Here is a 26,829-nt window from a genome sequence, read left to right as displayed (position 1 = left end):
GTTTGAGTGGGGAAGTGATGCCTACAGTGAAAGTTTGAGAGTGAAGTAGAGTGATTGGATTGAGTGTAGGGCGGATTCTGAAGTAACTGCAATGTGCTGAAGATTATCCATTGACTTCTGAGTATTTGCAGGTTATTTTTAAAAAAGATTTTATTGCCAAGAAATATAAACACTACTGTTTTGGTACAAAAACATAACAAAGTGTGTTAAGAGTCCCTCTTGCTGTTTTATGCAAAGTTTTAAAAACCTACTCTTGTTACAGTGTTATCACCCGTACTTCTGATTTCAAATAAATGTTCTAGAGACACAGTAAGGGTCCAACAAATGCTTGTCCAACAACACAAGGAAAGCCAGCTTTTAAAGTAAGGTAGGAAAACAGGCCGGGCGCAGAGGCTCACACCTGTAATCCCAACACTTTGGGAGGCTGAGGTGAGCAGATCACTTGAGGTCAGGAGTTCAAGAACAGCTTGGCCAACATGGTGAAACCCTGTCTCTACTAAAAATGCAAAAATTAGCCAGGTGTGGTGGCGCACACCAGTAGTCCCAGATATTCAGGAGGCTGAGGCAGGAAAATGACTTGAAATGGGGAGGCAGAGGTTGCAGAACCAAGATCGTGCCACTGCACTCCAGCCTGGGGGACAGAGGGAGATGCCATCTCAAAACGAAACAAAGCAAAGCAAAATCATACAAAAACATTAGCTGGGTGTGGTGGTGCACACCTGTAATCCCAGCTACTTGGGAAGCTGAGGCAGAATTACTTGAACCCCTGGGGGGAAGTTGCAGTGAGCTGAGATCGTGTGACTGCACCCCAGCCTGGGCGACAGAGGGAGACTCTGTCTCAAAAAATATATATATTAAAAAAAAAAGAAGAAAAAGTAAAGTAGGAAAACATATCAGCAGCCTGCCAACAGATTACCCTGGCCTCGCTGAGGGCCAGTGTTCTGGGAGGCAGATCTGAATTCCAGTCCTAGTTCACCCACTGGCAGGCTGGTGCCCTTGGACAGGTCACTTCTCTGGGGCTCAGTTTCTTCCTTTATAAAATGAGATCAAATCCCATGTTCTACGAGTTTGTGCTCTGGCGTCGGACAGATCTGGGTTCTACCACTGCCAGCTCTGTGATCTTGTAGCTTCAGTCTCGTCATCTCTGACATGGAGATAACAGTGACTCTCTCACTGGGTTGTTAGGGCTTAAAGGAGATAATGTATATGAAATGTTAGCAAACAAGTGTTAGCTACCCTGATTTCCGGTTTCAGAGTTCCGTGGTCCAATTACGCCACAGGCAGCGATGTTGTATGTTGGGCTGTGGTGTGGCAACACTTCAGCATTCACTGCATGCACAGCTTGCAGAAGAGATGGCCAAAGGAGACCTAAGAAGGCTCTTCAAACACCTGAAAGACTGGCATGTAGGTCGAGCATGGTGGCTCAGGCCTGTGATTCCAGTAGTTTGGGAGGCCGAGATGGGTGGATCACCTCAGTTTGGGAGTTTGATACTAGCCTGACCAACATGGTGAAACCCTGTCTCTACTAAAAAATAAATACAAAAATTAGCTGGGCATGGTGGCGGGTGCCTGTAATCCCAGCTACTCGGGTGGCTGAGGCAGGAGAATTGCTTGAACCCGGGAAGCGGAGGTTGCAGTGAGCTAAGATTGTACCGCTGCACTCCAGCCTGAGAGACAAGAGTGGAACTCCATCTCAAACAAACAAACAAAACAAAAAAACAAAAACTGGCAAGCAGAAGAAAAATGTTTTTTCTCTACGCTTCTCTAAAGAATTTAACTAGGCCCAGGGGAGGTGCAGTTTAAATTTCTAACAATCTCAACTCCCTGCCAAATGGAATGAGCTACTTCATATGGCAATAGTGAGTCCCCTGTCTTTGGAGGCATTCAAACAAAAGCCAGATGGCCATTTATCAACAATCCATGTAAAACACTGTATGAAATAAAACCTACCTATCTAAGATCTCTTCCAATTCAGATTTTATTAAAGAATTTCTAAGGTCTTTGTGATGAGACATTTAGGCTAAGTTTCAAGAAATCAAGTTAAAATCAGTATGTGGGTTCATCTGCGATAAAAATATTTGTTTTGCTTTTACAGTTTCCTCATTTGGCTGTTGGATTTTAAGAAAAAGCATCCAAGAAAAACAAGGCCTGTTCAAAAACAAGACAACTTCCTTTCACTGTTGCCTGCATTTGTACGTGAGAAATGCTCATGACCGCAAAGTCTCCTTATGTACAATAAAACAAGGTCAGAGACAGATTTGATATTAAAAAATAAAAGACTAAAAACTTAGTTTAAGAGTCAATTTAATAAGTTTAAAATAAATGTTTAGTTTCATTAGGATGATGCTATCAATATTTTCTTGGTTACAGACACATTATTAAAGTTTTGGGTTAATTTTATTGACAATTCTTAAGATTCTTTCTCATGCTTAATAAAGTATGCTACCCAGTTAACTCTTGTCTACATGAGCAAAGCAGATAGTACAAAACAGGAAAATTACAAATCACTGATCCTTAGTCCTTGTGGGAATCATGCTTTTATCCCAGCAGTTTTACAAGGTGGCTGGCATTCCCTGAGCATATTCTGAATTGCACTGTGGGGAAAGAGGTTGTGCTCAGTTGTAGGGTGGGGGGATGCACTGCCTGAGGATTAAAAAACTAGTTCTGTGACCGTGAGGAAGTTACTTAAATTTCCATGGTCCGGGTTCCCTCCTGTGTGAAAGAGAAGGTAGACTTCAACCTCTAAGATCTTCTCCAATTTTCACATTTTATGGACTTTTGTAGAAAAAACATCAGGAGTTCGTGTGGGATGACAGCAAGTTATTTCTTTGAGAAGAGTCTTGATGGCCAGGCAATATTCACAGCATAGAGACTGTCAGATGACGACGCTAGCATGGAAAAGAGACCCACACATTTAAATCACCCAGCAAATATTCTGAAGGCTAATTGTAGCACGTTATGAAAGACATTTCAAACTGTGGTTCTGAAGAGCGTATCCCATCTTGCAGAGGTGGGGAGCCTGTGGGGACAAGAGTTTCGAAGAGGAAGAGACAACCAGAGTTTCCAGTAGCTAATGTTTGTCATTCTAGTTGACCGTGCCGGTCTATTAGGCTAGTGGTTCAGTATACAGATGAAATGAAACATGGAACCCGGTTTATTATCAGAACAACTACAAAGAAATTGTCCCCTGTGTAAGACCAGAGTGTCAAATCTCTCTCCTTTCCTCCTCTCTCCTTCAACGGTGGGTGTGGAGTGACTGTGCGTCCCACCAGAACCACGTGTCATGGCTGAGTCATATCCTCCTGCCCTTGGAATGGGAGGCACAGCGGAAGAGCTTCCCACGGAAGGGACGTGGAGAGCCTGGTGCCTGGACCATGGTGCTTCTCTCTTCCAACACGTCCACTCACACCTTGGGAGACCCTCAAAAGCCACTCAAACACTACATGTTCACAAAATTTTTGGTAAAAGTAAATACCAATTATAGTGAGGAAGAATTTTGACCATGAAATATTTTAAAAACTAAAAAATGTTTATATTTCATTTAACATTTGACACAGAAGAGACCACATCTGAATAAACACATTAAATCTTCAGAGCACTTTCATTGTGGTTTTGGACCTCAGATATGACAAATACTTATACTGACAAATCCATAATTTCTTTTGTAATTTCTTTTTATTTTTACAAATTATGCCATGATAAAATTTGACAAAAATTATTCATGTGAAAGTTTGCTTTAACGTTTTATAAGTTAATCAAGTGAATACCACAATAGATTTTTGGTTGTTGTTTAAATAGGGTGTTCTCGTGATTTTAGTATTACACAACTTTAAGCTGAGACTACACTCAGAAATAAGTTTAGAAAACGGCATTACAAAAGATTGGGAGTGAGCAGTAAAAAAACAAACAAACCCAAGCAGGGATGTTGTGCTGTGGGAAATCGGATGTTTTCACTGCCATAAGTCTTCAGTGCGGCCAAACTTAAAAACCAGCCCTCTGTGAATAAAACAAGAAATACCACATGACTCCTGAATTTGAGAAAAGAATATGTGAGATTTCGAGAATGGTGTGAAACAAGCAACAAAGAATTGATGAGTTGTAGAAGAAAGTTTGGTACGAAACGTATCAAAACAGAAACTGATTCTAAGGTAGTGAATTCTTCCATTATGTTCAACTGTGCTATTAACCACCATATTCCCAACAACCTTAACTTTCGAGTACTGAAGACACATGTGACTTTTAAAAAGTTAACCAGTGTTTACTATGTAACCATTATAGGTCTGATTTTTTTTTTTTTTTTTTTTTTTGAGAGGGAGTCTCGCTCTGTCACCAGGCTAGAGTACAATGGTGCGATCTCGGCTCACTGCAAGCTCCGTCCCCCAGGTTCACGCCATTCTCCTGCCTCTGCCTCCCAAGTAGCTGGGACTACAGGCACCCGCCACCACGCCCAGCTAATTTTTTTTGTATTTTTAGTAGAGATGGGGTTTCACTGTGTTAGCCAGGATGGTCTTGATCTCCTGACTTTGTGATCCACCCGTCTCGGCCTCCCAAAGTGCTGGGATTACAGGCGTGAGCCACCGTGCCCGGCCCTACAGGTCTGATTTTATCAAATTCATTCAACAAACTCTTTTGGTGCCAGGGCTATAAAATAAGATACAAAGCCACTGCCCTCAAATTGCTCTCATTCTTGCTAATGCGATGTGGTAAGCATGGGGGTGGTTGGGGAAGGAGACTTACATACCAAGTATTAAGGGGGCACAGAAACACAGAATTCAGTTGCCCTGAATAAGTTAGAAAAGGATTTACAGAGGTGGTAATATTTGAGATGGGCTTTTGTGGAAAAACAGGAGTTTGAATGGGAGATTGGTAGGAACAAGACCTAGCGGGATGATGAAGGCAGGTGTTTTGGGGACAGGAAACAGTACATCAAAGGCGAAAGAGGCATAAAAAAGCATGGGGCTTCCAGAAAAGCCCAGGAGACTGGTATGACAGGAATTTGCCCTCACAGAGCTTAAGTCCAGGGCAAGCTTGTCCAACCCACAAAGCACAGGCCATATGTGGCCCAGGACGGCTTTGAATGTGGCCCAACACAAATTCGTAAACGTTCTTAAAACATTATGAGATTTTGTGATTTTTTTTTTAAAGCTCATCAGCTATTGTTGGTGTATTCTATGAGTGCCTCAAGACAATTCTTCCAATATGGCCCAGGGAAGTCAAAAAATTGGACACCCCTGGTCTAGGGTTTAGGTGAGGGAATGTCTACAGTTGTCCTCAAGGCTTCAATTTAAGAGGCAAGAGGGCAACTATATGCATAAAATGATACCTGAGGTGTTAACAGAACAAGGAGGAATCTGGCCATGTTTAGGAGATGAGTAGGCAGGGAATGGACACAGCCAGGCTTTGGGAAGCCAACTGCCGAGGGCGGCAGATTACCCACAGGTGCCTTAGATGAGCCAGAGTGCAGATGCCTGCCTGCATGCTCTACGGGGCAGCTGGCGCACAGTCCCAGGCACCAAATGAAATGGGAGCTATGAGCCAGACATGGCGGCTCATGCCTGTAATCCCAGCCCTTTGGGAAGCCAAGGTGGGTGGATCGCTTGAGCCCAGGAGTTTGAGACCAGCCTGGGCAACAGGCAAAACCCCGTCTCTACAAAAAATACAAAAATTAGTCAGGCATGGTGGCATGTGCCTGTAATCCCAGATCTCTGCTCTTCTAGTTAATATCGGCTCTACTGCTGTAACAAAGAAAAACTGAAGTTGGTTATTAGAGGCCTCTACTGTCCAAATAGCTTAAAAGAGACGCTGTAACTTCAGAATACTCGTCACAAGATATGAACTCCAATCTGAAGAGTTTCTTGGGCAAGAGCCAAGGACCAGTCCCTCCTACACTGTCAGATGGTCACCTCTGGTACTGACATCTGTCCACTCTGACTTCTGAAATAGTAATTCTATGCTGCTGCTGAGTACCATTCTGTTACGAATCAGAATGGCAGGCGTCCCCTCCAAAACTCGTGTTGAAATGTGATCCCCAATGTTGGTGCTAAAGCCAAGTGGGAGGTGTTAGTTATGGTGGCAAATCTTTCTTTTTTTTTTTTTTGAGATGAAGTCTCACTCTGTCACCCAGGCTGGTGTGCAGTGGCTCGATCTTGGCTCACTGCAACCTCCACCTCCCAAGTTCAAGAGATTCTCCTGCCTCAGCCTCCCAAGTAGCTGGGACTACAGGCACGCACCACCATGCCCAGCTAATTTTTTGTATTTTTAGTAGAGACGGGGTTTCACTATGTTCGCCAGGCTGGTCTTGAACTCCTGACCTCGTGATCCACCTGCCTTGGCCTCCCAAAGTGCTGGGATTACAGGCATGAGCCACCGTGCCTGGCCAAGGGGGCAAATTTTTCATGAATGGTAGGTTAGTGCCATCCCCTTGGTGATGAGTAAATTCTCACTGTTAGTTCACATGAGAGGTTGTTTACAGGAGGCTGGTACCTCCTCTTCCTCCCTCTCTTGCTTCATGTGATATGCTGGCTCCCACTTTGCCTTCTGCCATGACTGGAAGCTTCCTGCAGAAGCAGATGCTAATGCTTCCTGTTCAGCCTGCAGAACCATGAGCTAAAATAAACCTGTTTTCTTTCTAAATTACCCAGCCTCAGGTACCCCTAAATAGCAATGCAAATGGACTATAACGACAGGCAATCTGCTACAACCACTCTGCTAACTGTGTCCATTACCTGGAGTTCGATTTGCTTATAGGATACAAGGTATAACCCAAAGAGGCTGTGCATCTTGTCACATCTAAGTTTACATTTTTCTTATTTCCAAACTGATTTTACAAAATAGCAAAAATGGTGATGGAATAGAATAGGTGTGAATATCAACTGGTGGCTCATTCTGAAGAGCAACTATTAGTATTTCAAGAGGGCTTCAGAAGACATGGGATTTTTGTTTCTTTTTCGGAGGTGGGTGGGAAGGGAAGGGGAAGGAAAAGTCCTATAATATATATCAGATTCCTAGCCTTTTTTTGGATTAGCCACTTCTTTGAAAATCTGATGAAAGCCACAGACTCTTTCCAGAAATATGCAAAACACCAATTTCCTGCATATGAAAATATCTGGTGAGTTCTCACCTTCAGAAGGCTACTGACAGAATAAAGGTTAAGAACTCCTGGCTGGGCATGGTGGCTCATGCCCGTAATCCCAGCACTTTGGGAGGCCGAGGCGGGTGGATCATGAGGTCAGGAGATCACGACCATCCTGGCTAACCCGGTGAAACCCCGTCTCTACTAAAAATACAAAAAATTAGCTGGGCAAGGTGGCGGGTGCCTGTAATCCCAGTTACTCGGGAGCTGAGGCCGGAGAATCACTTGAACCCAGCAGGCAGAGGTTGCAGGGAGCCGAGATCACACCACTGCACTCCAGCCTGGGCAACAGAGCGAGACTCCCATCTTTTTTTTTTTTATTTAAAAAAAAAGAACTCCTGATGCAGGCCGGGCGCAGTGGCTCACACCTGTAATCCCAGAACTTTGGGAGACCGAGGTGGGCAGATCACAAGATCAGGAGATCAAGACCATCTTGGCCAACATGGTGAAACGCTGTCTCTACTGAAAATACAAAAAAAATAGCCAGGCGTGGTGGTGTGTGCCTGTAGTCCTAGCTGCTTGGGAGGCTGAGGCAGGAGAATTGCTTGAACCCAGGAGGCAGAGGTTGCAGTGAGCTGAGATCGTGCCATTGCACTCCAGCCTGGTGAGAGACTGAGACTCCGTCTCGAAAACAAACAAACAAACAAACAAAAAAACAAAAAACAAAAAACAACAAAGCTCCTGATGCAGAGGATTAAGAGCTGTTGAGCTATTTTGTTTGTAGGGTTTTTCGGCCAGTGACAGGGGTAGGTTATGGGGGCTGGAGGGGGTGGGTAGTGGTTGGAGGAACAGTATGGGTAAAGGGCAGGCCCTAAATTTCTAGGAAAGATGAACATCAGAGATTATTGATAAAAGCCTTGAAGTTTTTAGAGGTTTTCATCATCTTTTCATTTGTAATTGAAAGGGAAGGATAAAAAATGGGCTTTTCCTCCACACCTCAAATCTCACAAATTCTACAATATCAAGGACAGACTATAAAATATATCAGAAACCAAAATTTAAGGATAAATGGTTTTAGGCAGGCTTTCATTTAAAGCAACTGTTAGAGATCTAAGTTTAAAATGAACATCATCAGTGTTATGTAACTAAATCTTCATGAATCATAGTTACTCACTCATTAAAAGGGGGCGTGGTAGCAAACTTAAAAATTAATATATGCTCCTAAGGTTGGCAGCAAACCAACTCATCTATTTAAAATATCCTTTTCAACCTTACTCTTCATGTTTTATGAAAATATCATGGGGGAGGGGTATTGGATGAGTAATTAAGCAACTAAATATAGCAAATGATATAAAGAAAGCTATTTTTTTTTTAAAAAAGGTAAGATAATGCAAAACAAACTTACCCAAAAAAGATGAAGGCATTCTGGAAAAATACAGCAATTCCAGGGTATACTATGTCTTTTTCTGTAAAAAATAATTGCAGTGTTCAGAAGGTTATGATCTCAAAACATTTAGATTCAGATATATTGGCAAATACCAGTTTTCCTGCCTGGAAGAATTGATTTTTCTTGGAATCAGGGTTGGCTTGAGTATTAAAATGACATAATGTGTGACAGAGTCTAGCATGGCTTTAGTAAATGATAGCTCCCTTCGTTCATTTAACAAACATTTACTGGGGGCATACAGCATGCTGGCCCTATTTAATGCTGAGGATACTGCAATAAACAAAACAGGTACAATTTTTTTTGCCCTCATGGAACCAGAGAACATACTGAATAAAAAGAAGATAAAATAATGCAGGAAAGGTACAGAAGTGTAGTGTGACATCGGACACAGGTGGCCAGGAAGACCCCATGAGAAGGTGACACTGGAGCAAGGACACGCAGGAAGTGAGGGCAGAAGCCATGCACACGCCCTGAGGGAGCATGCCAGTGTATTACAGGAACAGCCACATAGGCACAAGAGGGAAGAGCCGGAAAAGGGTAAAGAAAGAGGGCAGCTGGGCGGTGGAGATCTGGCTGTCACAGTGAGGACTCTGATTTTTACTCTGAGTGAGATGAGAAGCCACTGGGTTGAGAGCAAAAAAGTGATTTGAGCTGACATATTTTAAAAGGATCTCTCTGGCTGCTGTGCTGAGGGTAGATTAAAGGAGGCAAGAGAGGAAACAGAAGCCAGTTAGGAGGCTCTTCCAGGAAATCAGGTGAGAAATTATGATGGATTGAACCAGGGTGGTAGCAATGGAGGATGGTAAATGGTGGTTAGACTCAGGATATATTTTACAGCACAGTCAACAGGATCTGCAGATAGACTGGATGTGGGGCATGGGAGGAAGACAAGTGTCATCTTTGACAGGCCTTCACCATCTACGGCTTTTGGCCTAAACACATGGAAAGATAGAGTAGCCAGCCATTAACTAAGATTGGAAGGACTGCTGGAGCAACATTTTTTTCTGACTGTATCTAGAAATGAAGTTGAAATTCTCATAAATTTCTACCGGAATTGTCAATGACTGCTCACTGACAGAGGCACAATAAATAGGTGAACTGTCAAATTTTTCTCATTTCAGAACAGCTTTGGTTAATCTGATTAACATAACAGATGGTTTGCATAGGTCTTCACCACCATTTCTCGTTAAATAACCATTACCACTACAATGGCTTCTAAAAATGTTATAAAGCCAACTTTATAAAATTATAGATCTGCTAATAATTCTCAAAACATAACCTTGCTCCAGAAGTTTTCAAGAAAATAGCCTAATATTATGAGATACAAGACATTCCGGTTAAAAGGGGCTCTGTATTAATAGTTGTATCTGGGAAAGAGTTATCAGTAATTTCATTTTCTTCTTTTGAGTTCTTTTACATTCTTAGTTTTCTATAATGAACAAGTATTATGCAATTCCTATGATTAAAAAGGTAATTTTTTTCCCTTTTTTTTTCTTTGTTTTGTTTGAGAGGGTCACCCTCTGTTGCCCAGGCTGCAGTGCAGTGGCATGATCGCAGCTCACTGCAACCTCTACCTCCCAGGTTCAAGAGAGTCTTGTGCCTCAGCCTTCCAGGTAGCTGGGATTACAAGTGTGTGCCACCACGCCCAGGTAATTTTTGTATTTTTAGTAGAGACAAGGTTTTGTCATGTTGGCCAGACTGGTCTCAAACTCCTGGTCTCAAGTGATCTGCTTGCCTCAGCCTCCCAAAGTGCTGGGATTACAGGCGTGACCCACTGCACCAACCACATTTTAAAATATATATATGGCTAGGCGTGGTGGCTTACTCCTGTAATCCCAGCACTTTGGGAGGCCAAAGCAGATGGATCACCTGAGGTCAGGAGTTCAAGACCAGCCTGGCCAACATGGCAAAACCCTGTCTCTACTAAAAATACAAAAATTAGCTGGGCGTGGTGGCGGGCGCCTGTAATCCCAGCTACTTGGGAGGCTGAAGCAGGAGAATCGCTTGAACCTGGGAGGCGGAGGTTGCAGTGAGCTGAGATTGCATCACTGCACTCTAGCCTGGGCAACAAATTTATTTATAGATACATATAAAACAGATTTTATAGCAGCAAAAGAACAACTTATAATATCATGTTAAATGCAACTGGGGGATAAAAATTATAATAACTAAAAACATAAGAAAACAGAACAAAAGAAATAAACCAAAATATTTAAGAGTGCTGAAATTACTATTACTTATTTTTCTTTTCTTTCTTTTCTTTTCTCTTTTTTTTTTTTTTGGAGATGGAGTCTTGCTCTGTCGCCCAGGCTGGAGTGCAGTGGCGCGATCTTGGCTTACTGCAAGCTCCGCCTCCAGGGTTCACGCCATTCTCCTGCCTCAGCCTCCTGAGTAGCTGGGACTACAGGCGCCCACCACCATGCCCGGCTAGTTTTTTGTATTTTTAGTAGAGACAGGGTTTCACCGTGTTAGCCAGGATGGTCTCAATCTCCTGACCTCGTGATCCACCTGCCTCAGCCTCCCAAAGTGCTGGGATTACAGGCGTGAGCCACAGCGCCCAGCCTTTCTTTTCTCTTTTTTTGAGACAAGGTCTCACTTTGTCACCCAGGCTGGAGTACAGTGGCACGATCATGGCTCACTGCAATCTCCGCCTCCCAGGCTCAGATGATCCTCTCACTTCAGTCTCCTGAGTAGCTGGGACCACAGGTGCACGCCTCCATACTCGGCTAAATATTTATTATTTGTAGAGATGAGGTCTCCCTATGCTGTCCAAGCTGGTCTCAAAATCCTGGCCTCACGCAATAGTCCCTCCTTGGCCTCCTGAAGTGCTGGGATTGCACTGCACCCACCCTCTTTTATTTTCTACAATTTTGAGAACATGAATAATAAATTACACAGGGCTAGGCCTAGGGGTTCACACCTGTAATCCCAGAACTTTGGGAAGCTGAGACAGGCAGATCACTTGAGCCCGGGAGTTTGAGACCAGCCTGGACAACATGGTGAAGCCCCATCTCTACAAAAAATACAAAAAACTAGCAGGGCTTGGTGGTATGCGCCCATCGTCTCAGCTACTCAGGAGGCTGAGGTGGGGGGACTGCTTGAGCCTGGGAGGTGGAGGTTGCAGTGAGCTGAGATTGTGCCACTGCATTCCAGTCTGGGTGACACAGCAAGACCCTATCTCAATAAATAAATAAATAAATAAATAATAATACAAATATTTGGAAATATCTATTACTCCTGTCTATCAGATTAAATAATTTTAATAAAAATTTAGGAAACATTATTTTAATCGAAAAGTTACACTGGGCCGGGCGCGGTGGCTCACGCCTGTAATCCCAGCACTTTGGGAGGCCAAGGCAGGCAGATCATGATCAGGAGATCGAGACCATCCTGGCTAACACAGTGAAACCCCATCTCTACTAAAAATACAAAAAAAAAATTAGCCAAGAATGGTGGCGGGCACCTGTAGTCCCAGCGACCCGGGAGGCTGAGGCAGGAGAATGGCACGAACCTGGGAGGCGGAGCTTGCAGTGCCAAGATCGCACCACTGCACTCCAGCCTGGGTGATAGAGCGAGACTCTGTCTCAAAAAAAAAAAAAAAAAAGAAAGAAAAAAAAAGAGCTAAATATATATAACCTGGTCCAGTTTTTATAAATCATTAATACTGTATTTTTACTACGACAGCCACAGCAATTTCACCTGAACCATTAAATGGGTTTCCTATTTTCCTATGGTCCCTCAAGGTGAAATTTCTCCCAGGGTCTAACAGTACACCTTTTCCTGAGCTTGCCTTAAACTGGCCTTATATAGCAGAACTATATTAAATGTTAGTTTACTTTTTTGTCTAAAAGGAGATGACATCATATTACCAGGGAGGCTTAACTGAATAAATCTCAATTCTGCGATGTTACAGCTTTGCACAGATATTCTGAAAGTCAGAACTTGTTAGGCCAAGCTTGAGGCCACGAGTTCAAGGCCAGCCTCAGCAACATAGCAAGATCCCATCTCTACAAAAAATGAAAACATTAGCTGGGTATGGTCGTATGTGCCTGTGGCCCTAGCTACCTGGGAAGCTGAGGTGGGAGGATGGCTTGAGTCCAGGAGGTTGAGGCCGCAGTGGGCCATGATCATGCCACTGCACTCCAGCCTGGATGACAATAAGACTCTTATCTCTTCAAAAGAAACATCTGCTAACTAGATAGATAACATATATGTTCTGCTTTTGAGATTTTTGGAAGCCAAAGAGAGCTGTCTCATCCCTTCTAGGCTCTGGATAAGAAGAAAAAAGCCTGAAGAAAGGAACACTAAAAATATACAAGACAAACAAAACCAAACACTGTCGGTGGGGGGGGGGTCCCCAGATATAAATGCATTGCTAGCAGTTGGCCCATCTATAGGAAAAAAAATAACTAACTTTAATGCAAAATTCCAGTATTCCACTGAAGTAAGTTGTATCCTATGTTTTCTCTTACCTTTAGCAACATAACCACCAAAAAGAATCCACATAGATGCAATCAGAGATCCAAAGGCCAACATGAAACCAATGAATAGCCAAATGCGAGCACCTTGAAAGAAATAATATTTTACCAGAATTGTTTCGCGTAGGGCAGTAAAATTAACTTTCAAAAATAAAACCCAAACAGAAAAAAAAAAGTGCAGCTGCCATTAAAGTCTAATGTAAGAACAGTGGAAGATGCACTAAACATCTTCATCAGTGTGGCTGTTGGCCTTTTTCTTCTTGGTTGGCCTAATAAATTTTTAAAAATTATTTATTAGTCTGTGTAAGTGCATATACTTACTTCCCCAACTGCCTACACCAAGAAAACCTATACTCAACCTTCCTGTAAAACATCTCATAAAATCTGTTTCACCATATTTAGAGGCTCATTCTCCATATGCTTTTATATGGAGCATGCTTCCACATTTTTAAAGTCCTCCTCTGCCAGGCACCATGGCTCACACCTGTAATCCCAGCAATTTGGGAGGCCGAGACAGGCAGATCACGAGGTCAGGAGACTGAGACCATCCTGACTAACACGGTGAAACCCCATCTCTACTAAAAATATAAAAAATTAGCTGGGTGTTGTGTCGGGCGCCTGTAGTCCCAGCTACTTGGGAGGCTCAGGCAGGAGAATGGCCTGAACCTGGGAGGCGGAGCTTGCAGTGAGCCGAGATCCCGCCACTACACTCCAGGCTGGGCAACAGAGCGAGACTCTGTCTCAAAAAATAAATAAATTAATTAATTAATAAAGTCCTCCAAGAGTACTTTCAAACAGTAACACAGATATACAGTAAAAAATTCATATTCAGTGATATACAAATCTCAAAGCTACCATATTTCACTTTCAGGGAAGTCAGGCAGCAAAATAAATTCAAATTTACATGACCAGAACTTAGGAAGATGCATTAAAATTATGTTAACAGAGGAGGACAGCCAACTTTCCAATCACATTAACATGTTTATGAAAATTTGCTATAAATAATAAATGGAGTCATGACTGCCTAAAATGAATTCTGATAGGGCCTCTTTAATTAACACAAATACATGTTAATAAAAACACTGCCTACGGCTCAATAAAGCACAGCAAATAGAATGTTATATATTAATTCCCAATTTCAAGCCCAAAACATAAAACAATAGATTCAAAATAAGCTGTTACTCATAGATATATTAAAACAAATAGAAAAGTGGTACTTCCATGTGTAATTCTCATCTTAAGGATTTAAGCATGTATAATAAGATGCTGTTTGCACCTATTTACCTGTTTGACCCAGACAACCTTCACTGTAACTATCACCTCGGACTTGTCCATTTGATACTGCATTAATCCTGTATAAACAAAATAAAACCAAGAAATCAGGGTCCATGACACCAATTACCAGAAACAATAATCAACAGTTTCTCAAATTTAAGGTTAGGCTTCAAAGTCTTTTTTTTAAGATACAGGGTCTCACTCTGTTGCTCAAGCTAGAATACAGTGGCACAACCATGGCTTACTGTAGCCTTGAACTCCTGGGCTCAAGAGATCCTCCCACTTCACCCTCCTGAGTAGCTGGGATTACAGGTGTGCGCCACCACACCCAGCTAATTTTTAAAAATTTTTTGTAGAGATGAGGTCTCGCTATGTTGCTCAGGCTAGTCTCAAACTCCTGACCTCTACATATCCTCCTTGCCTTGACCTCCCAAAGTGCCACCACACCTGGCTCATAGGCCTTCAGTTCTTGAGTAAAGAGTTCATATGACTGGTCTCTTCAACCAGATACTCTCCAGAGCAGTGGTCATGGGCCCTAGACTAGCAGAATCAGCATTACTTGGCAACCTATTTGACAAGAAAATTATCTGGCCCTAACCCAAACCTAGCAAAGCAGACATTCTGGGCATGAGGCCCAGAAATCTGAGTTCTAACAAGTCTTTCAGGTGAGTCTGGATTGTTAAAATTTGGGAATGAGGCCAGGCATGGTGGTTCATGCCTGTAACCCCAGCACTTTGGGAGGCTGAGACAGGCAGATCACCTGAGGTCAGGAGTTCGAGATCAGCCTAACCACCATGGAAAGACCCCATCTCACACAAAATACAGAATCAGTTGCTAAGCGTGGTGGCTGATGCCTGTGATCTCAGTAGCCACTTGGGAGGCTGGAGGCAGGAGAACTACTTGAACCTGGGAAACAGGACTGCGGTGTGAGTCGAGATCAGGCTAGTCATGAGCCCAGCCTGGGCTTGTTGGGAGAGCAAAACCCCACCCTTTAAAAAAAAGGGAATGAATTTCAAATTTCTTTGGTAAGATATGAACAGGTAAAAAGATAATTTCGCTTGCTTCTGATTTTCCATTTGTATATATCAGACATGACATGTACTCATGTATGGCAATGGCAGAGGGAGAAAATGGGCCCTAGATAATCCAAATATTTCTTTAAATTGACTTTGGAAAACATTTTTTGTGCTCATTTTGTACTAACATCAAATGTTTGGAGAAATAACTATATTTCAAACAACACAATAACTTTTTGCTCTGAAAATATTATTGAATAGAGACTCAAGTGTAAAATCTTGTTTTTTTAATCCTTGATACAGGCTCTAAACATAAGAGTGTTTTACCAACTTTTCATAGCGTACCACTCTAAAGTGAGATAGGCTTGCTTTCTTTAGAAGTATCCTTTGAAACATTCCAAATGTCATGGGCAAACGTTCACAATACATCAAGTTAAAGTTATAAAACACTATACCTATGATACATATACCCATTTAGTTGTGTGTGTCTAACACTAGAATATAAGCTTCATGAGGACAGGAGCCATTGTCTGTCTTGTTTCTCATTTTCATTCTCAATGCCTAGCACAAGGCTAGGGGTTTCGCACATAGTAGGTGCTCAATAAATGTGTTTAGGTCAGGCCTGGTAGCTTGCACCAGTAATCCCAGCACTTTGGAAGGCTGAGGTAGGAGGACTGCTTGAGCCCGGGACTTTGAGACCAGCCTGGGCAACATAGTCAGACCTTGTCTCTACGGGGAAAAAAAAAAAAAAAAGTGTTGAATATAGGAATCCTAGTTTTTTTCACAGTAATGTCTTAATTTATTCATACAAAGCTAAGTTTCAGAATGATCAAAATACTCAATTATTTTCAGTGATCTCTATACAGTACTAAATTATTTTGTATATGAAATAAATATATTTAAAAACAGGCTTCATATTTAAAAGTAAAACACAAATAAATGTTCTTGGGTTACTGGTTCCTGGCTCTTGTTTTCCTTGCTGAGCCATCTGAATAAACTTCACAGCCCTCTGTGAGCCGCCACAATCTTGTCTTCACTATTAGGGACACTTTGGAATGAACAATCTCTGTTCTCTGCTATGACTATTTTTATGTATGTTCTCAGATTTACAGAAAAGTTACTAGTTAAATAATCTTTTTCCTGAAGCATCTAGTATTTGTCAACATGACGCTCTGTAACTGGGGGCTGTAAGTGTGCTCCTGGTGTTGGGGTGTAGCTGATCTGGGCACTCTCAATGGATCATGAGCTCAGGAGATCGAGACCATCCTGGCTAACATGGTGAAACCCCCTCTCTACTAAAAATACAAAAAAAATTAGCTGGGTGTGGTGGCGGGCGCCTGTAGTCCCAGCTACTCGGGAGGCTGAGTCAGGAGAATAGTGTGAACCCGGAAGGCGGAGCTTGCAGGGAGCCGAGCCACTGCACTCCAGCCTGGGAGACAGAGTCAGACTCCCTCTTAAAAAAAAAAAAAAAAAAAATTCTAACGGCATCATTATTACAGTAAAATAAATTGCAACAAAATGGAAAGAACTAGAAATAGCTGCATAATGGCTGAGCTTCAAAGAGAAAGACCACAGCCCTTTGCTATCAGTGGCTTCTGAAGTCAGACCTTTACTTCTGAGAATGAATAACTACTCTGGCAATGACCCCACGCCACGCACAGTCAAACTGGCTGCCCTTAGCCACTTGCTTTATTCTGAAAATACAAGTTACTGTGTTTACACTTAAGTAACTGTAGCATAATTTAAAAATGTGTATAATTTTCAACTTGGATTACCTGGAAGCCTGGAAGAGATGACTCTACAACCTAAATTAAAAGTCTACAGAAGGCTGGGCATGGTGGCTCACGCTTGTAATCCCAGCACTTTGGGAGGCCAAGGCAAATGGATCACCTGAGAGGTCACGAGTTCCAGACCAGCCTGGCCAACATGGCAAAACCCTGTCTCTACCAAAAATACGAAAATTAGCTGGGCACAGTGGTGGTCGTCTGTAATCCCAGTTACTCGGGAGGCTGAGGCAGGAAAATTGCTTGAACTTGGGAGGCAGAGGTTGCAGTAAGCCAAGATCACGCCACTACACTCCAGCCTGGGCAACAGAGTAAGAGTCCATCTCAAAAAAAAAAAAAAAAGATCTACAGAAAGCTCATGGACAATGGTAGAGGTCAGGACAGGGGCTATACAGGTGTGGTGGAAGTGCTGATTGAGAACGTTCTGGGGTGATGTTTTAAATCGTGATCTAGGTGCTGTTTACATGGGTGTATATGTAATTAAAAATTTGTTGAGATGTATATATGACTTGTGCACTTTATGTATCTCAATAAATGCCTTTTTTTTTTTTTTTTTTTTTTGAGACAGTCTCACTCTGTCTCCTGGGCTGGAGTCCAGTGCCACGATCTTGGTTCACTGTAATCTCTGCCTCTCAGATTCAAGCGATTCCCCACCTCAGCCTCCCGAGTAGCTGGGACCACAGGCGTGCACCACCATGTCAGCTGATTTTTGTAGAGACAGGGTCTCTCCATGTTGGTTAGGCTGGTCTTGAACTCCTGACCTCAGGTGATCCGCCCATCTTGGCCTCCCAAAGCACTGGGATTACAGGTGTGAGCCACCATGCCTAGCCAGAACGCATTTTATATTACATTTTTTAAGTTATTAAGGCAGAGAGGCACAGTGACTCACACCTGTCATCCAGCACTTCAGGAGGCCAAGGCAGGAGAATCACTTGAGACCAGGAGTTCAAGAACAGCCTGGGCAACATAGTGAGATCCTGTCTTTAAAAAAAAGAAAACTCTTTTAAAAAAATAGCTGAGTGTGGTGGTGTGTGCAAGCAGTCCTAGCTACTGGGGAGGCTGAGGCCAGAGGACTGCTTAAGCCCAGGATTTTGAGACGGCAGTGAGTTATGATCATGCCACTGCACTCCAGCCCGGGTGACAAAGTGAGGCCCTACTTCTAAAACATTTTTTTTTTTAATTTAAAAAGGAAAACCTGATTCTTCTGTAGTTCCTAGGCACGATGATTGGGTGTTCATGTGCATGTATGAGATGTGCCTCCCTCAAACCTTATTCTTACATCAGTACCTTACCCGTCTAACATGGGAAAAAAAAAAAAAAAAAAAAAGAAAGGCCCACAGAGAGAGTTGATCCCTAAAGGACGCATTTATAATCAAGGAAACAAAAAAAGGCCCTTAGAAATTGAAACATGAGAACTAAAATGCAAAAATGTTTAACAGACTGGAATACAGAATAAAAAGATAGATGAGAATTCTAAGAAAATGTATCAGCCAGGTGTGGTGACTCACACCTGTAATCCCAGCATTTTGGGAGGCCAAGACGGGTGGATCACTTGAGGTCAGGAGTTTAAGACCAGCCTGGCCAACATGGTGAAACCTGTCTCTACAAAAAATACAAAAACCAGTCAGGCATGGTGGTGCATGCCTGTAATCTCAGCTACTTGGGGAGGCTGAGGCAGGAGAATCAACTGAGCCTGGGAGGCAGAGGTTGCAGTGAACAGAGATCATGCCACTGCACTCCAGCCTGGGCGACAGAACAAAACTCCGTCTCAAAAAAATAAATAAATAAACTAAAATAAATACTTTTTTCTTTTAAATTTATTGAGACGGAGTCTCCCTCTGTCACCCAGGCTGGAGTGCAGTGGTGTGATCTTGGCCTATGGCAACCTCTGCTGCCCAGGTTGAAGTGATTCTTGTGTCTCAGTCTCCCAAGTAGCTGGGACTATGCGACACCGCGCCTGGCTAATTTATTTTTATTTTTTATTTTTTTTTGAAACAAGAGTCTAGTGGCATGATCTCTGCTCACTGCAACCTCCACCTTCCGGGTTCAGGCCGGGCGATTCTCCCGCCTCAGCCTCCCGAGTAGCTGGGACCACAGGCACGTGCCACCACGCCTGGCTAATTTTTTGTATTTTTAGTAGAGACAGGGTTTCACTGTGTTAGCCAGGATGGACTCGTTCCCCTGACCTTGTGATCTGCCTGCCTCGGTCTCCCAAAGTGCTGGGATTACAGGCATGAGCCATTGCACCTGGCCTTTTTAAAATTATTTTTAGTACAGAAGGGACTTCACCATGTGGGCCAGGCTGGTCTCAAACTCCTGACCTCAGGTGATCTATCCGCCTCGGCCTCCCAAAGTGTTGGGATTACAGGCGTGAGCCACCATGCCCGGCCAAAGTAAATACTTCTTGTATCCAAAAAGAAAAAAAAAAAAGATGTGCTAACTGGAAAAAAAGTGGATTTAACCCTGATTAACAGGGGAGGGAAGCCCCATGGTGACAGTGCTGTAGCAGGCTTCCACAGTAATCAATTCATAACGAAACAGCCTGATATGGGTTTCTGGGATGTCAATTTCTAGAACAAAAGAGGTTATAATACATTGAAGAATATAATTGAGAATTTGGGAAAAAAAATAAAGATGTAGTAATAGTAGAAAATGCAAGAAAACAAAGAAAAGGCAGCTAGAAACTCTAGGAAAAACAAAAAATTGAACAAGGCTACTATAGTCCATATAGTAACTGTCCAAATTAGAACTGCAGCATTCAAGATGAAATGAATCCTAAAGAAAACATACATTCTTTCTACCAACAACCACCTGAAAAAAAAAAAAAACCAATCAGAAACTCTAGGAAAGGTCGGGCGCAGTGGCTCACACCTGTAATCCTAGCACTGTGGGAGGCCAAGGCAGGTGGATTGCTTGAGCCCAGGATTTCAAGACCAGCCTGGCCAACATGGTGAGACCTCGTCTTAATTAAAGAAGAAGAAGAAGAAAAAAAAAAACTATAGGAAAAAACAATACTAAATAAGAAAGTCATAGCCCAAGTATGAAACAAACTAAACTATATTATGAATTTGAGAAACTGGTAAGAATACAAGAATATTTTCAAAATATATTGATAAATTTGAGAAGCACAGGGTCATGGTATTGAAACTTACACTATTTGGCACTGCAATGAATTTTGTTTACCAGTTTAAAAAATTTTTTCAACAGGAATGCTCCTATTAAAATCTAAGGTCATTTCATTCCTCTGCTCAAAAACCTTCTAATGGCTTCCATTACACTTACAATGAAAGTAAAGCTCTTGGCTGGGCACGGTGGCTCAAGCCTGTAACCCCAGCACTTTGGGAGGCCGAGGCAGGCTGATCTCCTGAGGTGAGGAGTACGAGACCAGCCTGGCTAACGTGGTGAAACCCAGTTTCTACTAAAAATACAAAAAATAAGCCAGGTGTTGTGGCACACGCCTGTAATCCCAGCTACTCAGGAGGCTGAGGCAGGAGAATCGCTGGAATCCAGGAGGCAGAGGTTGCAGTGAGCCGAGACTGCACCATTGCATTCCAGCTTGAGCAACAAGAGCGAAACTCCGTCTTAAAAAAAAAGGAAAAAAAAAGTAAAGTTCTTATTTTTGTGATGGGGCCTCGCTCTATTACCCAGGCTGAAGTGCAGTGGCACAATCATGACTCACCGTAGCCTCGAATTCCCAGGCTCTGGCAATCCTCCCGCCTCAGCCTCCGGAGCAGCTGGGACCACAGGCATGCCCTACCAATTTTTGTATTTTGGCAGAGATGAGGTTTCACCATGTTGCCCACACTGGTCTCAAATTCCTGAGCTGAGCTCAAGTGATCCATCCACCTCGGCCTCCCAAAGTGCTGGAATTACAGGCATGAGTCACTGCATCAGGCTGAAAATAAAGTTCTTATAATGCTTTTCAAGGCCCTATGCCATCTGCCCTTCTCCATCACTTCTCTGACCTCATCAATTTATCTCTTTTGATCTTGCTGCCGCAGTTATACTGGTCTCCTTGCCGTAAAGCCTTTGTTCTTGCTGTTCCACCTGCCTGGAATGAATCTCTCTTACATATCCCCATCCCCTAGTCAGTTCTTTCATTTTAAGTCTTTACTCAAAGTCACCTTCTTAGTGAGACCTTCTTTGACTCTACTGAAAATTTCTGGCCGTGTGTGGTGGCTCACACCTGTAATCCTGGCACTTTGGGAGGTCGAGGTGGGAGGATCACTTGAGCCCAAGAGACCAATCTAAGCAATATGATGAGACATCCTCTCTATAAAAAATTTTTTTTTTTAAATTTCTATCCCTCCTGTTGATATCCCATATCTCCTTTCTCTATTTTTTTCTCCTTTGCACTTATTTTAAATGCCAAAAAGACATGGATTTTTCCTGTTTTATTAACTACTGTATGTCCTGTACCTAGAGCAGAGTCTGGAATATAAAAGCTTAATAAATATTGTTGGAAGAATTATCCCTTAGACAAAATACACAGTTTCTGACTTAAATGTAAAGCTACTAAACCCTGGGGGTATAAAAATAAAAGGATAGCTGAGAGAAGCTGGGAGGGCTAGAGAGGTGGACAAGAACAAAGAGGACTGCTGATTTTCTGTGTAAGTCCATCTCTACTGTATGACTTTTAAATCATGTCCAGTATGTTAATCTGATAATATTTAGAATTTTAAACCTATGCAACTATATTTGAAACATTTTTATTTTGTGGCAATCTATGTAAGTAATGCCAATTATGATGACACTTACATTAGGAAGGCTATGGTTGCTATAACACCACAGGCATGGTATGAGTGGTTGAAATCTTTCATGGTGGGATAAATAACAGCTGCATCTATGATAATCCACCAGCCTGTAAAAAACTAAAACAAAGGTGACACCAATGAGAAATTACAGCAATTCTGTATCTCACTGGCTAAAAGACAGCAAGATATTTAAGTGAAGAGATCCCTTTCAATTAATTTCAAAAATGTTCTAGCTATTTCCGACATGTAATTTGCACATGGCCTAATAGCTGACTAGGTACCCTTAAATCTGACAGCAATTTATATTTATTAACGTAACTTTTCTCTAAGTCTACTTCAATCATTATTTAATTTTATGATAATAAAGTCTTGTAATCTAATTTGGTAAACTAGAAACCAGTTATCTTGTGGAGGGGGAAAGGAAAAAAGTAACTCAAATTCCAACTGACAGAAGTGTCCTGTTGATACATAAGCTTCCAGAGAAATATTCCCCAAAATCAAGAAAAAAGCATTCAAATTAATATGGAGAACAACTATTGTTCACAGAATTTTAGCTATCTTCTTGCTGTGAAATAATAGTTCTGAGGTTCTGCTTTTGATGAATTCCAGTGCAGTCTAAAGGTGGTTTCAGGTGTGATTTTAAATTCAATGTCAACACCAGATTACAATTTATTTGAATTTGGCTCTAGATATTTTCAAGGGCAAAGGTATAACAAAATAACCCCAAAACTTCACAAATAGTTTTTTATCATCTGAGCAGAAATTTACAATAAAATTATCTTAACCAAATTCTGACAAGTAGCTTAGAAGATTTTTAGAGTAACCCCCTTTCCTATCCCCACACCAAACCCTGACTCAGTTAGCTCTGGGAACTGACATCTTCTCGCAATTACTTTAAAATAACAATTTTAAGCTAGTCAAATTACTTTTATCAGGTTACAGACAGATCCATACTCGATTAATAACATTTTTAGTGGCTAACACGAGTACATACGCCTTTCTTTCTACCCTCAATGTATTCAAGATATTTTCTTCCTAGACTAAAAACTCAAAGCTTTTTGGCCAGGTGCAATGGCCTGTAATCTCAGGACCTTGGGAGGCCAAGGCCAGTGAATCACTTGAGCCCAGGAGTAGGAGACCAGCCTGGGCAACATGGAGAGACCCCCATCTCTACAAAAAAACACAAAAATTAGCCCAGTGTGGTGGCCCTTGCCCGTGGTCCAGGGTACTCCAGAGGCTGAGGTGGGAGGATCACCTGAGCCCGGGAGGTCGAGGCTGCAATAAGCAGTGATTGCACCACTGCACTCCAGCCTGGGAGACAGAGTGAGACCCTGTCTTGAAAATAAATAAATATTAAAGCTTAAGAAAAAATGGCTTGGCACAGTGGCTCATGCCTGTAATCCCAACACTTTGGGAGGCCGAGGCAGGTGGATCACCTGAGGTCGGGAGTTCAAGACCAGCTTGACCAACACAGAGAAACCCCGTCTCTACTAAAACAAGCGTGAAACTCTGTCTCAAAAAAAAAAAATTTACTCTTTAGAGCCTATGACACCTTATGATCATAAAAAACTAATAGCAGATCCCTTGAGGGATCTGAAGTGTAAATAAAAATTTTATTCTGTAAATTACTTTTACACAATGTATTTTAATGAGTTTCCTTGTTTTTGCTTTTTTTTAAAAAAAAATTCATGCTAATCTTCTCTATATCATTCCAATTTTAGTGTATCTGTTGCCAAAGCGAGCACTTTTTTTTCCTTAATGAGACTGAGAAGAAAGTTAACTGGATTATGGAGAAATGCAATCATATCTATTGACTGGTTTTGACCTGATTGCTTCTTAAACACTTCCTTGTACCTTAATGTACTCATTAAAAGGAGATAGAATCCATATAATGAACAAATGTTTTATTATGCTAGTTTTACCATGCAGAATAACCCAACCACTCTGTTAATCAAATTTTAAACCATAAACTCTTAAAGTGGAACTAACGGCTCTCCATAAACAACAAAATATCAACATGGTCAAAGTGGTCAAAGATAAAATAAATAGTACATATTTTAAAACATCCTGCAGAATTCAAAACCCATAAACACAAAACGCACCAAAAAATGAGGTCCAAATTATCAATGACACTTACTAGTACACCAGCAGCAATGGAAGCAATAGTATTGCGCTTTTCCCCCCAGTCAATGCATTCTGAGCATCTCAAGCCCTCTAGAAATCCAGACATTTTTTTCAGGTCACTTAAAAACAAACAAACAAATAATTAAATAAAGTACTTCAATTTACTTGCTTCAAACCTGAAAAATAATTAATAGCTCAGGAATAATTAAAGTGAAATTACAAATGCTTTATTTTGGTTCCACACACTTCTTCAGAATATTTGATTTAGTTTTTGATGAATTTCCACGTTATAACTTTGGAAAGTAACATCTGGATTCATTTAGTATCTTTTTTAATGTAAAAAATGGTTTGGGGACCGGGCGTGGTGGCTCATGCCTGTAATCCCAGCAATTTGGGAGGCAGTGGTAGGTGGGTCACCTGAGGTCAGGAGTTTGAGACCAGCCTGGCCAACATGGCAAAACCCCATCTCTACTAAAAATACAAAAATTAGCTGGGTGTGGTGGTGCATGTCTGTAATCCCAGCTACTTGGGAGGCTGAGGCAGGAGAATCGCTTGAACTTGGGAGGCGAAGGTTGCAGTGAGCCCAGATCGTGACACTGCACTCCAGCCTGGGCGACAGAGCAAGACTCTGTCTCAAAAATAATAATGAATAAATAGAAATCAATGATTTGGATATATTTAAGCAACATTAACAAAGGTGGGTCTCCAAATATTGAAAAAATTTTAACTACTGGTTGACCTCCTCCTAAAAATCTGTCACATCCCATTATTTCTAAGTAGGTATTGAATTAGTTTAGGTGGTACTTTTAATATCAGGTATATGATTACTAATCCACAAGAGCTCTTTTGTATCATTTTGATTCCAAACTTATTAGATGACTTTGATATTTACAGTCTAGGAGTACTAACATTAGTAGAGAGACAAGTGATAAACTGTGGCTCTATGTGGAAGTACAGATTCAAATGAAAAATAATTCTCTAATTTACATATTTTATCACAGAACGTGTGTTTCTTCACACCTAAATTAAGAAATTAAACATTGCACTGCAGTTCTTACCTCTACCCACATCATTTCCTTTCACTTCATTCACTTCACTGTTTTTCTTTCTGCAAGCCTGCCTTTTGGTGTCATTTCTATGTAAAGAACATCCACTTGATTTTAATATCCCTATCGCTGATCCTAAAGGGTGTTTCCAGCCAAAAAAATGCACAAAATTGTGATTAATATTAATTCAGATTACAAAAATCCAACTGCTATTTAAATATAGCAGACCCAAACTGTCTTTACAAATTACATAAAACACTCCTGTAAGCCGAGCTGTACAGACCTGACCTGAGACACAGCCATGTTATCTCTATTTCAGAGTATGAAAAAACCTGAAATACGTATAACTTGAGAACACCCTAATTCCTACAGCGAACTTGAGTCCCTTAAATTACTCTGCAGCCAGCAATTATAGTTGTCCAAAAATATGACACCCTAAAAAAGAGCAACGTCTCCCATTTTTAACTTCTTTCAAAAATTAAATATTAAAATACATGATTACAGCCAGTGCTAAGATGTCTTTGGGACAAGTTCAATTTAGGAAATTCACTCATTTGATTCTTCCCCGGGAAGAACTGCAATCCAGTGTTACTTTCGGTTCATCCCAATGGCCCCGCCCCGAATCCATTTTTCTTGCACGACGACTGGCACACTCAAGCCAGACCCCGCCCTCCAAACTCTGGGAATTTTAGGTCTCGAGGGACGCGGCTGGAAGATGGGGGAGCCACCTTCAGCCCGGCCGCCCCTCGCTGAGGGAGCCGGACGGGCCACGCTCCTTTCTCGGAGCTTCGGCCTGTCCAGCTGTAAAGTGGGGGACAGGGGGATTTCCAAGAATCCTGGGATGTCCTGGGGGAGGGCGCGGTCCCGTCTCCGTCTTGGCGGGTCTGGACGCGGTCGCCTTCTCCAGGAGCCGCAGGACCCAGGAGAGGAGAGGTCTGCAGGGGCTCAGCCCCGGTCTGCGGCTTCCCGGAGGGTGGCGGCAACGAGCCTGTGCTGTAGGCACCAACCCGTCAGACGGTCCCGGCTCCGAGGCCTCTCCAGCCTTGAAACCGCTCCTCTCCTGCCCCCATTCCCCGCCCGACACTTACGTCCAGCCCCGTCGTGCAGTGGTTCCGGAGCCCGGTGTAGCGCCGCGCGCAGCCGCCTCACTCCACTGGTTTCAGCCAAGAAAACAAAACGTCCACGGCCTCCAGACACCCGGATGCAGCAGTACCACCCCCGCGGCTCAGCCGCGCATGCGGACACGGGGCGGAGGGCGGGACGCCGGGTCCGGAGGGAGCCTCGCCCACCACGCCAACGCGTCTGCGCAGGCCCGGGCGCTCGCTGGCTGGGCTTTCCGCAGCTCTGGGATCACTGCTGGACGTCGGAAGTGCTAGCTTGGAGTACGCCCTTCGAGGGTAGGCGTGAGAAGTTGCTCTGTGTGCTGAGCTTTCTAAAGGAAGGCATCCGTTGGCCTTTGTACCCGTCTTGATTGAGGTGACGAGTGTTTTCTAGTACTGGGGTCGGCCCCCCAGCCGTCTCAGGTGTGGGTGGCAGGAAGAGTGCCGGGTCCCATGTGGTGCAAAAGTTGGGTTCCGGTTTGCAGCCACACAGCGCTACTCAGGACTTTTTAGTCTTGTTTATTTTCTCCGTGCCTGTTCCCGCCCCCTCGCAGTTCCACCTCTGGGAGAGGGGCGGGTTCAGCTCCAGGAGGCGGGGACTTCCCGGCTCGGTGTGGCTGGGGTGTCCCGTGGACCCCAGTCCCGGCGCGGTGACCCACTTATGGGACTTGGCCTTTCTTTGCTGTTTGTTTAAGGCAGGGTTTCTCAGCCTGGGCACTACTGACGTTTTGGG

General features: G+C 42.7%; 2 protein-coding genes and 1 non-coding gene across 11 annotated transcripts in view; 2 read left to right on the top strand and 1 right to left on the bottom strand.

Moving 5' to 3' along the window:
• The window catches only part of LOC101000761 (RH-like protein), a 66,949-nt gene extending 62,952 nt beyond the window's left edge, over positions 1-3,997 (top strand). For all 6 annotated transcript variants that reach the window (XM_009201986.4, XM_009202012.4, XM_009201989.4 and 3 more), the window contains one exon: positions 2,096-3,997. In XM_009201986.4, the coding sequence (XP_009200250.2) occupies positions 2,096-2,122 (27 nt within the window). In that variant the 3' untranslated portion in view covers positions 2,123-3,997. The remainder of the gene's footprint in view (positions 1-2,095) is intronic.
• On the bottom strand, positions 2,288-26,244 carry TMEM50A (transmembrane protein 50A). 4 transcript variants are annotated; one of them, XM_021937705.2, is made up of 8 exons: positions 26,085-26,244; positions 23,964-24,069; positions 21,831-21,943; positions 14,282-14,349; positions 12,992-13,084; positions 8,478-8,538; positions 3,913-3,996; positions 2,288-2,888 (listed from the first exon to the last, which is right to left on the bottom strand). In XM_021937705.2, exons 2-7 carry the CDS (start codon positions 24,054-24,056, stop codon positions 3,951-3,953), a joined length of 474 nt encoding a protein of 157 aa, XP_021793397.1. In that variant the 5' UTR covers positions 24,057-24,069; positions 26,085-26,244; the 3' UTR covers positions 2,288-2,888; positions 3,913-3,950. The 4 variants fall into 4 exon arrangements, with proteins under 4 accessions (XP_021793397.1, XP_021793400.1, XP_021793395.1 ...); XM_021937708.2 differs by adding an exon at positions 25,009-25,131 and having other exon boundaries at positions 2,288-3,996; positions 26,085-26,195; XM_021937703.2 differs by having other exon boundaries at positions 2,288-3,996.
• LOC116272486 lies at positions 18,271-18,374 on the top strand. The gene has a single exon (XR_004181160.1). It is a non-coding gene; the product is annotated as a small nucleolar RNA U13 (small nucleolar RNA).
• Positions 26,245-26,829: the final 585 nt, after the last annotated feature.

Source organism: Papio anubis, chromosome 1 (genome assembly GCF_008728515.1).
Source record: "Papio anubis isolate 15944 chromosome 1, Panubis1.0, whole genome shotgun sequence".
NCBI lineage: Eukaryota > Metazoa > Chordata > Mammalia > Primates > Cercopithecidae > Papio > Papio anubis.
Note: the sequence above shows the minus strand (reverse complement) of the source record. Positions and strands in the feature narration are given on the sequence as shown.